The following is a 13,915-nucleotide window of genomic DNA, read 5'->3' as shown; positions in this document are numbered from 1 at the left end:
TAAATATAATTTTAATTTCAGTTATTGCAATGTCCGGCAGGACCTCATATAATATAATTTTAATTTCAGTTTTTGCAGTGCCTGGCAGGACCTGTTATATTTTATTTTATATGCTATTCTATGAATATTTTACAAATTATGTAGTAATTTAGAACAATATAAATTGATTTTAATTTGTACCAACTAATGTAGCATTTTTTTAAATTGTTTATTTATTTTTCTACCTCTAAACTGAAATTTTTAGCTAGAAAACCAAGAGAAACTGTTTTAATTTTAGTATAACACCTGAATATATTTTTTTAAAATTCACATCTGTTGGTATCAAATGGCTGATCACCTTTTCTCAATTTAAGTATGCTATGTTTCAAAAGTTTACTTAAACAAAAATTAAAATTTTAATATATTAAATAAAATGTCCATTTTTATAATATGTGCTGATTTGATTATAATTTATTGATTAGACATTGAAATTTAGTTTTTTATTAAAGTCGGGTTTTTATTTTTTAAGAAATCTTGTGTTTTTATTATAGATGTTCACTTAAAATCGGTTTAAATGAAGGTAAAGTTTCTTTTAAATATAGACTAAGCATTCATGCAACATGTAAAGCTGGTTCTTTATATAATTTTTAGAATCTAGATTAATAAATAAACGTTGCTGTAAATTTCACTTTATAGTTAGTTACCAAAATTGAAGTTGTTTGATCTTTCTAAATTTGCACTGAACAGTATGCTCAGCATGTGTAAACTTTTATATAAAATGTTTTATTCATTAATATTTGACTGTTTTTTACATTTAACTTATATTTTTTATAGATGGTTGGATTAGCCTATGAAATAAACATTTCTTGCTTAAAGCAGAAGTCTGATGTTAAAGAACCTTATCTTCATCAAATTCCTACATTCCTAGATATTATACAGTATTCATTTTGCTATGTGGGTATATTTGTTGGTATGTTTTCTCTTCGTTATTTTCATTTTATTTGGTTTCATTTTTCTATTTAGAAACATAAGGTAGCAAATGCAGGAAGGGGGGGTAGAGGTAAGTGTCAGTTTTGTAAGCATTTTGAAGTGAAGAAATGTACCATTAGATGCAAATCAATGAACAACTGTGAAAAAGATCTATTAGTGAATATTTTAGTTCAGATCTTTTAAAATATAAGTGAAATAACTGATCAAATTCATGAACAACTGTGAAAAAGATCTGAAGTAAAATATTCACTGGATTTTAAAAAGTGAAATAACTGTTATTTACTAGTTAATAAGTAGGAATAGAATGTCTTTATCACAGTGTATTAAAAAAAAAATCAATGAGTATTCTCATTTTATCACCAAGCAACTATTAATTTAAACCATTGCATAAACAGAAATGCATAAATTTATATCATTTTTATAGAAACATAAATTTTTGTTAAATTTGCTATTAATGAACAACATTTGATTAAGGTGTTTATGTTCAAGATAATCAATTAATCTTAATTCTTTAATATGTGTTCAGTTTTTAATAAATGTATAAATAAAATTTATTTAATTTATAGCAGTAATAACTAATATAACTGCACTGGATAATTAACAAATTATTTCAAATGTATTAATAATATTGTCCAAACATTTGAACAAATTGCAACTTTTAACTGAAATAATCAGTTAGTGCAATCAGACTATATTTCCTAGATATAATACACAGTTTCATTTATAAAAATGTAGAATCTATCTACATTGTTACAAAGTTTGCTGGAGGTGAAAACAGGAAAAATTCATGTATGCCCTTATTTGGAAACAACCATGGATCTTCCCGTTTCCATGTATATATGCCAACTACTGCACCTCAAAGACATGCATAGGAGGATTGCCATAATTACTTGCATATGAACTATTTTTCATCAAAAAGGCATTGAACTTATATTTATGTTAATGGCTATTATATTAACAGAAGTAATTGATGTAATATACGAGTGTGCTGCAACCCTTCTGGCTTATAATAATCAGCCTCGTGGTTAACGCAGCAAACCCAACACAGATTAAAACAAAAATACAGTTAAAAGCATCAAATAAAAATTCCCAAAATTGTTTTATTGCCATTTATAAAGTTCATCAAATCCTTTTCAAATCTAAACCCTTTCCTGTATGAATAGAATTCCTTTATGTTGTCATGTTCTTCCCTAACATGTTGAAATGGTATGCGGTATTCAACAAAATGTCATGCATTGCCTTTACCACTACAAATGTTACAAAGTTTGGAAATTAGATCTTTACAGGTAAGATAGGAAGTGCCTGTGTCCAGTAATTATTTGATTGTATCAAAATTCACATACCATACCATTTATCACAAACCATTTTAGGAACTTCAAAGTTCAACAAATAATCTTTCCTTTATCCTGAAATGTTCCATTTTTCTTTCCATTAATCATAATAGAAATCCTTGATTTTACCAATACAATTCTTTTTTATGCCTGAATATTGCATGCATCCCAGCATTGCCCATAGCATCCTCTTTGTCCAGTATGCTGGCCCTCTTGTTGCCTAAACACCAGTATGGGCTTTCATCCACTTCATTTTTACTTCATGTATGTTCTCAACTTTTGCAAGGAGATCTTTTATAGTATAGGAGACTAAAATATTAGTGTTATTAGAATCTTCTAGTGCTTCCAAACCAGATAATGAATCTGTATATGATAGGAGCGTATTCCGCTTGAAAAACAGAATTGTAAGGTTCAAGTCTAATCTTGCCATAGTCTATTTCTGTGACAAAAAAATAAACCACATATACTGCACCAATTCCGTTGTCATAACCTGAATCATCAGTAAATATATCCAGTTCTTCTATGCAAACATTTGGTCTCTGTTATTCCACTGCTTTTCTTAATGCAGGATGTATATTGTTAATATTAAAGCTAGAAAAACATGTATTATTTATTTGCAGTAAACCCTCTGTAAGTAATAAAATCAACATTTTGTGAACATAGTGTAAATTTATTATAATAAAAAGAATAAAATATGTAGAGGGGCAGCATACTGGCCAATATGCAAATGACTTCCATCATTTAAAGCATCTAGTTGGAAGCAGCAGCCAGGTTCATTGTATTGTATCTAATTTATTTCTGATTTGCTGCAGGTCCAAGGTCCTTGAACCCCAAGCCCCAACACCATATAATATAATGGGAGTAATAGTAAAACAAGAAATTAGTTTTCTGTATATTTAATCTCATATTTTCTTTTTCAATTCACATTCTTAGATCTTCTACAGCAAATGAAAGCAGTTCTTTTAATTTCTCCAATGTGTTTTCAAGAATCATGTATAAAATGTCATCAGCATAACATTATGTTCTTATGGCATTTGGACACTCTTTAACAATGCATACATTATGGTCTTCCAGAGCAGCGGAACACTGCAGGAATCCTGTGGGCATTCTTTGTAAACCATTCCTTCAATACAAATTTCCTTATTAAATCCATAAATACCTTTCCTTTCATTAAAATAACTAAGAAAAGTTTTATAAATATTTTTGATTATTCCCAAACTCTCCAAGATTGAAAAGCAAAGATGGCCATCTAACAGAGTCAAAGACTTCTGAGACATTGAAGGACACCACAGCCACATGGAATTCAGATTTTTGCGAGCTAATAATATTGACAAGATCATGAACAGCATTTTTTGTGGAGCAGCCTGGTGTAAATCTCTACTGTTTTGTAGATACAAAATCATTCTTTAATAAAAAGTAGTATAGTAAATTTGTAAGTAACTTATGCAAAACTTTTGCACAAAATTTTAACAAACGTATAGGTCTGGTCACCCCACTAAACTTTGGAATAAACAAAACTCTAGAAACTTTCCACACTTTAGGAAAATAGCATAAATCAAGGCATTTATTATGTTATATAACACAAAGAAATCAAAACATTTCTAAATAAAAATTATATCATAGTGGCCAGGATCCCATCTGAGCACATCCATCATCCTGCAGCAAATCCACACCCAAAAAGCCATCTTCAACAAAGCCACAATTGAAGTTCCTATTAAAATAAACCTTTATAACTTCAAAATTATTCACATTAGTATAGTACAAAGTCCGAAATCCGCACTCGTCGGGACTTCGGCTATTCCGGATTTGGGATTTTCCCGGATATTAGATCTTGAGTTTAAACTTAGTAAATGGCATGTATAAATTATAAAATTAAAAATATGAAATCGTGATTTACGAAATAATAAAGTATTTATGATCTAAAGAGTATCAAAATTTACAAAAAAGCTTAATACAGTACAAAATCCAAAATCCGGACTCAGCGGGACTTCGGCGATTCCAGATTTGGGATTTTTCCAGATAATAGATCATCAGTTTAAAATCTAGTAAGATGGCATGTAAAAATTATACAATTAAAAATATGAAATCGCGATTTATGATCTAAAGGGTATCAAAATTTACAAAAAAAAAAAAAAAAAAGCTTAATATTTGTTTGTTTGCTTTATTAAACATTTCTTTCAATGTAAGTTGTTTTAAGTTCGTTTTTTGTGCTAATACTTTCTCTTTAATTCTGTAGACAGACATAATCTCTTGTTTAGTTACATTGTTGAAGTCTAGTAACTGCTGTTTTGAGAATTCCGACTAACGTGTCAATCCAAATTTTCTAGTTTGCAGTAACTTCTCTGTCACTTTCTTTACTATCAATAGTGGTATTTTCTGGATCTAGAAACATACTACAGATTTTGCCATTCATTTATTGATTGATGATTGAGAAGCATTGTCATCACAATGAAAACTTCTTTTATATTGTCTTCATTTATTACTGCTTCTCCACATTTCTTTACAAAATCCGTTAATTGGAAAATTTCACCTGTGTTTTGCGATATCCGGAAACCTTTAAAATTAGTGGCTATCATCAAATTTAGCTGTCCTTCACTATACACATTTGGCTGTGCATCATGAACTTGGTGACTAACGACAAGTTGTTCCGTTAAATTTTATCTTGCTTCTATCGTGCACTAAGACAGTTAAGCCTGAATTGTATTAGTTTAGTTATTTATTATACTTATGTCTATTTCTTGCACACGCTTAAGGCTTATCAGAGTTCTGAATAAATAAATTCCCACATATACTTAAGCCTTATTAAGGGCCAGCTGGATATCTTACCGCCTAATGCAGTCTCTGTGGGTCCTAAATTCTGTGACCCAGTGTGGCCATACGAGCCCTGCCACTGGTTCTGAGTTTATGTGAATAACAAATCAGTTATTCTTAATTCAAATAGCCTAAATGTAATCTTTGGGTATATGAGTATCATCAACAAAATCTATTTTTAGCATATGGAAAGAAATGTTTGGTAAATTTTTCCTCGTCAACATTTTAAATTCATTTAACTTAAATCTGTAATCATCGCCAAGCGTAATGTCAACATAAAAGGTTAGCATACTCCTTTATTATTCAGTTACTAATATAAAAAAATTGTTTTGCCATTGCTACATGAGTCATTACTCAAGTTGTCATGTTTTGATAAACATGCGGTGATGAAAGAAAAGTATAATAACTAATGATTCGCCAGGTTGGCATCAGATCAACGATGTATCTAGGTGGAATATTTCAGTTTGAGATGTGTGCCAAGCAGATATGCGGCAACGGAACCAAATTACTGATCAAACAAATTTATGCTGAAATGATTGTTTCTTCAATAACATGGTATTTTATTTAGTGTCGAAGTAAAATTAAGAATCAGAACTCTCCAGATGTTTTATTATGCATGGAGGTGGGAATTAAATGTGCATGCGTAAAGCCTACGGGAAAAACGTTGGTAGTTTTGAGGTTCGGATTTTGGATCTTCCAGATAATGGATGCCCGGATTTCAGACTTTGTACTGTATTAAATTTTTCTCTCATAATCATTTCCAAGACACGTATATTACCACTAGCCGCACGAAGAAATCCTCCATAATATTTCCCACTCTCAGCAAGGAATGCTATTTTACTCTGGCATTTTACTATCTCTATTATTATCTTATATGTAGCTAGTTCTTTTTTATATAGGATGTTTCTTTCTATATGAACATTGTCATCAGTTTTTCTAATCTGATAGTGTTTTTTAAATGTGCGAATCCATCATTATAATCTCTGCACTTCTGGCGTCCACCACAAAATAGCATTCTTATCAATCTTCTTAAGTCTAAGGACCCTGTTAGCTCTATCAACTAATATATTTTCCAATTTAACAATAAAGTAATCAAGATCATCTTTCTCTGCAATATTTATCAGTTACTTTCTTGACTTCTTAATTTTACTTCTTGAACCTTTAATATATCTTTCAACTCTTTGTATATCAAATGAGAATCTAATTTCCTCGTTATATTCCTCACATATTTCATTCAAATTAAACGAAATGTATTTATGATTGCTCAAGGACTCCTCTTGTTCAATACTACTTAATTCCACAAACATTGAGGACATTCCAAAGGATCCTAAAATTAAATCCAATCATCCTCCCCAGCTGAAGATACAAAAGTAGGCAATGAATTAAAAGTCATTATAGAGAATCAAATTGTTCTATAATATTAAATCAAAAGTTAAAATTCCCCTATTATCAATACTTCTAGCTCCCCAGTTAAAATGCTTAGAGTTAAAAATCTCCCAATACAAGAAAATTATTATAACATCTTCCAATTTAATTAAATTCCGATTAATTCCAATTTAATTAATTTTAATGCAAATTCTCCGCTGGAGAGAAATACAGAAACAGTTCCCATAAAATCTTTGTCTATGGAAACAGAAACCACAACAATTGTATATGAAATCATATCTGCTGTAAATCTAATATTTTCATTGGCAAACACAACAGCAGATCTACCACCATTCATCATTACCACTCTCCAACCCTTTTTTAAATTTGTAAATATTTCTGTTGTGTTAAATTTGTGTTTTATTTTCATGAAGTTATTAAATATTAATCAGTTGTGGCATGGCAGCTGTCAACTATAGAGAAATAATTAGTGTATTGATTAATATTTATTCCTCAGAATTACTCCAAACGAGCACTGACTGCTTCCTGAAGGTCTGAATGGCTGTCTTTGTAGTTTTGATGTAATTGATTGGAGAGCAATGTGTAAAGTAAAAATTATACTCTGGTCTGCAGTGTAATTTGTTGTGTCAGTTTACTTATATAGATTAAAGCGATATTTTTAAAGCCAGATAGGAAGAATTAGGATGTATATTATTGTTCGGAACATCAGTGGGAAAGTGATACATAATAAGAATTTGTCTTTCTGATAAGTCGAAATTTATACTAAATGTTATGTTACCTGTGCTATTCTTCTGTTTGTGGTTTCACATCCAGTTGTGGGTGATTTAGTAGTGAAATGAAAGCATGATAGAGTTATAAAACATCAATCCCAATCAGAGAAATAGAAAAAAATGACAAATACGGATTGTCATTGTTTTCTAGATGGGGTAAGTTAGATTGACAAGCTTAGCTAGAAACTGTGGTCAGGGACTTTTGACTAGCATTTAGAAGTAGTATCAATACTCATACCATTCGTCAAGAGGTCTTTGCACTTGTATTCCATGACCAAGGTACAGTTCATAAACCAGTGATCACAAAATGACTGCTTGTTGCCAATTACAATAGTACAAAACATATTCTCTGTACTAATTCAGAAATCAAACAACAAAAATAGCGTTATATTTACAAAATTTTCACAGGACTAGTTTCGATGGTTTTACCGAACCATCATCTTCAGCTGCAAAACCGCAAATGAACAAGATAGGAAATAATGATTAGATCAGATAAGAAAGCCTGGACAAGAATAAGCAAGTGGCGCCATCTGTTGGCGAAACCAGAACTAAAACATAATTTCTCTAAAAGCCAAAGGCAAATTTGGATTGGAATTAGGATCGTTAACTAGAACAGAAAGATTTTTATGAATGTGAAATGCCTCTAGAAAATCCAGTTCTCCAATGGAAGATGTTTTTTGAATAATTTTGGCAGCAGAAAAATTGAAAGTGTGATTTTCGGACCAACAATGTTGAGCAACAGAAGACTTCTGTGTTTCCTTTTTTCTAACATATGCCTCATGTTCTTTGACGCGAAATTTTAAGGCTCTCTTAGTTTGGCGAATGTAAATTAAACCACACTGGCAAGGAATCCTATAAATACCCCAGGAATTCATATCCGGAATGGGGTCCTTGAGTATAGAAGTTGGAATTTTATTGATGGGAGAATAAACAACCCGAAAGTTAAATTTCTGCAAAATATGTGCAACTTTATAGCTAATTGATGGAAAGAACACGTAACACATCCAACTTCAGTACTACAGTTTACCGTAAACCTTCATCGGTTTGCCTTCCACCACACTTTAAATCATGTCATCCGACTAAACAAAAGTTAGCTTCATTTTATTCCTATGTTTTCCGTGCTCTTCAAGTTTGCTCCTCCAAACTAGCCCTTGATGAAGAACTAAATTATTTAAAAGCAATAGCTATTGACAGGGGCTTTTCACCCAACATTATTAATCAAGCAGTTAAAAAATTTTCATCTCAACACACTAAAAGCCACACTCTTATTTTAGGAGATTATAAAAATTCTGTTGTCATTCCCTTCTTTCCATCAATTAGCTATAAAGTGGCACATATTTTGCAGAAATTTAACTTTCGGGTTGTTTATTCTCCCATCAATAAAATTCCAACTTCTATACTCAAGGACCCCATTCCGGATATGAATTCCTGGGGTATTTATAGGATTCCTTGCCAGTGTGGTTTAATTTACATTGGCCAAACTAAGAGAGCCTTAAAATTTCGCGTCAAAGAACATGAGGCATATGTTAGAAAAAAGGAAACACAGAAGTCTTCTGTTGCTCAATATTGTTGGTCCGAAAATCACACTTTCAATTTTTCTGCTGCCAAAATTATTCAAAAAACATCTTCCATTGGAGAACTGGATTTTCTAGAGGCATTTCACATTCATAAAAATCTTTCTGTTCTAGTTAACGATCCTAATTCCAATCCAAATTTGCCTTTGGCTTTTAGAGAAATTATGTTTTAGTTCTGGTTTCGCCAACAGATGGCGCCACTTGCTTATTCTTGTCCAGGCTTTCTTATCTTATCTAATCATTATTTCCTATCTTGTTCATTTGCGGTTTTGCAGCTGAAGATGATGGTTCGGTAAAACCATCGAAACTAGTCCTGTGAAAAGTTTGTAAATATAACGCTGATTTTTGTTGTTTGATTTCTGAATTAGTATTTATTCGGCGTGTTATTGTGTCTTAATATTCTCTGTAGACTGTAAAACAGTGAAAGAATGGTGAATCATGGTACATGTGCCATTCTGGTAGACGTGTATGGGCTTTGTGACTAACAGGTGAGCATTGTTTACGATGATGCATTTTTTCCAAGTTGGGGAAGGAAAGAAATTATAGAGGAGCATATTTTTCTTGGTTTTAACCTTGGCCCTCTGTTTCCCCATAGCAGTTCACGCATTCATTAGCAAACACCATAACCCAAGTATTTTGAGAAATTGAGAGTGAATAAACTTGGCTGACTGACCTAAAGCCCTGATCTCAAGTATTTCTGGGGTGATTTAAAGTGTCGATTGAGAGCTAAACTAGACCTTCCCAAACCCACCGCAGAACTGCTTGCCACGTTGCAAAAGGATTAGAACTATATACCTAGAAACATCCATTGAAACTTAATGTAAATTCTTCCTTGAAGGTTAAATATTAAACTGTGATAGTGGCTGATAGCAGGCATGCATCCTTTCATACTGACACTATACTAAGTTTAGTTAAGAATTTCCTGAGTATCCAGTCATTAATGGCAGCATTGTGTATATACAAGATCCAGGATGTAAAATTCCTTTTCATAATGTCTCTGTCTCTCTCTCTATATATATATAGTACAAAGTCTGTAATCCGGACTCGTCGGGACTCCGGCGATTCTGGATTATAGATCATCAATTTAAATCTGGTAACATGGCATGCAGAAATTATACAATTAAAATATGAAACTGTAATTTATGAAATAAAGAGCAATTATGATCAAAAGGGTATCAAAATTTACAAAAAAAGCTTAATATTTATTTGTTTACTTTATTAAACATTTCTTTCAATGTAAGTTGTTTAAGCTGCTTACATAAAAAATTCTAAAAGTTCTTTTTTCTTATGTCATATACAGTTGACTTTCCAATGCCATACTCCTCGCATAATTTTGAGACGGATATGCCTTTATCCATTTTTTGCAGCAATTCCACTTTTTGTTTGATGGAACGTGCTTTTGCTTTGTAGATCCTTTGGCAGCTCCAGAATTGGAAACTATTTTTGACATAATCGAAAGTTCAAGCTTAATTTTTTTAAATTGCTCTAACAGTCTGCAAAAAATAATAAGCCGGATCCAGTTAGAAAATTAAGGAACAGCGCAATCTGCAACATTAACTGAAATGCCTTAGAATCAGTAAAGATAATTTTAGCCTAGCTTATACCATTCATTATGCATTAAATGCGCATGTGTAAATGCATTACGTGCATGCATAAAGCATACAAAAATAAAGTTTGTGGCTTTGAGGTCTGGATTACGGACTGTGTACTGTATATGTATATATACTATCATAAAATGTGCTCACATATTCTATTTAACACAATTACTTTCTGCATGTGTAATTATTTATACTGAATTCTCATTTCAGGTCCTTACTTTAAATTTCAGACATATGAGGACATGTTTACAAAACCTTACAGCACAAATGTTTCACATTCAACTTTTTTGAAGAAACGTGTTGTTGTTGTACCTTTATACATATGTTTATACCTTGTCTCTGATTATTTATTTCCTCTTTCTGTAAGTATGCCAGTAATGTATCATGTATTTTACTATTGTTTCATAAATAAATTAGAATAAATTCTTTGAATATATATTCCTTAGATTGCTGTATCTGATGAAATCTGGAAATTTCCATTTCTGTGCAGAATATTTCTTATGATGGTTTGGTTCTTCAGTTTTCGAATGAGAATATATATAGCTTTTGTGCTTGCGGAATGTATTTGTATTAATTTGGGACTTGGTGCATATCCTGAGAGTACCTGTCCAAAACCAGGTGCAGGACCAACATCCATACATGGCTTATATGTTGAGTGAGTATCATTATCAGTCACAGATTTAACTAAAATTTGATTGCAATATTTCTTCTATGTATGTGTATTTCAACATTATATGTGTGTTTCAATATTATTATGTGTATTTGAACACTATATGTTAGTGGGCTGTTACTTTAATAGTCTCGAGTGAGTGTGTGATAAAGAGTGAATCAAAAATAAGTTCTTAAGTGAGTGGGTGATATAGAGTGAATCAAAAATATCTGGCAAAAATGTAAAGGTAGGTAAAGAGGACCAAAATAAGAATATTTTGCAGTAATTGATATGAGTAGATTTGATGTGCCAGATCACTTATTGAGGTGCTACATAGCGCTGATGAGCTGGACCTAAAAGCATTTTGCTAATGTAAATTGTCATTCCTTGTACACACTCAAAATAGTAAGCAATGCTAAATGAAGGCAGAGCTCACTGATATACATTTAGTCTGTGGTGCTGTGAATAGCTGCGGGACATCTACTCAAAGGAAGTACATGGAAATCATTCATTATACAATGTTTTAGTAACTGCTTCATTTTAGCTGCAACCACATAAAGTACTTTTCAGTGAGCACGAGATTCATGTATTGATGCATACCAATTGAAATCTACAAGAGGAATGACAGTAAGCTGGCAAGGTAAGTTGCATATTCATGTATTTGCAAATTTATCCTCCCTTATTGGCTGTGGCTTAGACCCTATTCTATAGGTGTAAACGAAGGAAATGACTTTTATGTCTTATGACTATGACAACTGTGATAGCTAAACCATTATCTGGATGCTTCCTGACATTAACACCTGTAGCACTACAGAACATCGACCAAAAATTTTTAGCTTTAATACATTTGTGTATAGCTGCTCAAATTGGAGGCTTTGAGCGTGTTTAAGCATTAGTACTGACAATTCCTAATTCTGGAATAGTATTTTGTATTTTTCTTCTTCTATAGTATTATACTGCTGTGTGAATTTCTTGCAGTAATAAACTGTAGCTTGTTGTCTTGTTAGTTTTATTAGTAAATTTGCTTCTGCCTCATGTCACACACACAATCAGTGACATTATACAGGTGATAGGATATCAGACATCAGCATTCTGGGTCTTTAAGTTATTGATGTCATTACATGTTAAATTGATTACTCTTTATGCATTTGCTATTTACGTTTTCTGCTGTCTCTCATAGTTTTTGAGATAAATTTGCTAACTTCCAGAATTCATTGTAGGGATGGCACAATCAGTTTTGTAACAGAGTGTAATGAATTTATACCAGGTAGACAGAGCTTCCACAATTCTAGTTTTCTTTGTTGTTTAAGGACTGTACTAATCACTCTGATTATGCAAAGGTTAGGGAGTTTTGGTAATTACCTCATTAAGAATGAACTTGAATAGGTATTGATAGTTTGGGAAACAGATTTTGATGTGAGATCAAGCATCTCTGGGCTGTTTGCCTTTACCAATCAAAATCTTAAAAGTAGAACAGCACACAACTGAAGAGAAATTCATGAAGCATTAGACTAGCTTCACTGGGGTTTTGTACTTGGGCAAGTGAATATACCGTTCAAAGGTTTAAAAGGTAGGTAGTTACCTGTAAGCAGATCTTGTAGTTAGCAGAGTTACCTGTAGATGTAGCATTTGCTACATCACAAAAATGTTAATGTTTTGTTTTGTTTGTTTAATTTCTCACTGTTATATTTTAAAGAAAATTATTTATTACTTTTTAAAGCATTTATTTTTTTAAAACATTATTGTTGTAATTGTTATTATTTTTTAGGTTTAGTAGATGAATATATTTTCACTAGCATTAAAATAGGTCATTGACATGTATCCTATTATATACAGTACTTTTAAACTGAATTTTAAGAATATGTCACTGCTCAAATAGGTGGTCAGTAACATGAATAGTAAATTAAAATAATGCACATTATTCTCTGTTATTAGCAAAATTTTGAGAAATAGCTCTCAAAATTATACGTAGCATTAAATTTGAGGGAAGTGGATGATATATCACCGTGATTGCATTACAATAGTGTAGGACCCCAAACTGGTTGCATGTTTTATTTTGTTAGGTTTTCCCAATAAATAACATGAATATGAGCTATTTTCTTTTAGAAATTTATCCTCTTGGGCAGAGAGCCCTCATGTGCTCTGCCATATTGAAATAATCTAAGTTAACACTTGCTACCCATTAGTGGCTGAATGGCACTAGTTATTAAAGCCACAAAACATTAGTAGTTTGCCCTGACTATTGTAACTAGAGGATTTGCTTACAATTGGCAGTGCTGCTGTTAATCAGCCTTTGTATGCCTTTATCACATTCTACCATTTTTTAAACTGATCCTTTAAATGCTACTTCTTAACTAATATTTAGTTCTATCAAATTAAGCAAGATGTCACCACTATCTGAGATATCTGTGTTTAATGCATTGTCTTTCCTGATCAACTTCAGATTTAACTAAATAGTAGATTATGTGCCTAAATTCTTTTATAAACAATAAGGAACATTGATAGTCTAGTTCATTAATGCAGTTTCCATCCTGTTTCTTCTCTGGGAGAGACTGACTCCATGTAAGGATTGATAGCTGACTGGCTTGCATTTAGATTAGGTTGCATGTAACTGCAAATTGGAACTAAATGCTTTTTTATTATATATCTATCAAAAGCTCTGTTTGTGATATAATAACAACAATTGGCAATTAATATTGAATGCATAGAGACAAATTGTCTCTTAGATAAGTATTGTCCTCTTTATACAGTACAAAGTCCGTAATCCGGACGTCCATTATCCGGAATGATCTATAATCCGGACCTCAAAGCCACAAACTTACACATA

The 13,915-nt window shown here is 31.9% G+C and overlaps 1 protein-coding gene across 2 annotated transcripts in view; it reads left to right on the top strand.

Annotated features, from left to right (window-relative positions):
• LOC118182052 (membrane-bound acylglycerophosphatidylinositol O-acyltransferase MBOAT7-like) overlaps positions 1-13,915 on the top strand; it is a 121,709-nt gene that overhangs the window by 20,179 nt on the left and 87,615 nt on the right. For both annotated transcript variants that reach the window (XM_035351320.2, XM_035351318.2), the window contains exons 4-6: positions 814-949; positions 10,650-10,801; positions 10,886-11,094. In XM_035351320.2, the coding sequence (XP_035207211.1) occupies positions 814-949; positions 10,650-10,801; positions 10,886-11,094 (497 nt within the window). The remainder of the gene's footprint in view (positions 1-813; positions 950-10,649; positions 10,802-10,885; positions 11,095-13,915) is intronic.

This window comes from Stegodyphus dumicola, chromosome X1 (assembly GCF_044657685.1).
Source record: "Stegodyphus dumicola isolate Sdum_Otavi_A_Nest chromosome X1, ASM4465768v1".
NCBI lineage: Eukaryota > Metazoa > Arthropoda > Arachnida > Araneae > Eresidae > Stegodyphus > Stegodyphus dumicola.
Note: the sequence above shows the minus strand (reverse complement) of the source record. Positions and strands in the feature narration are given on the sequence as shown.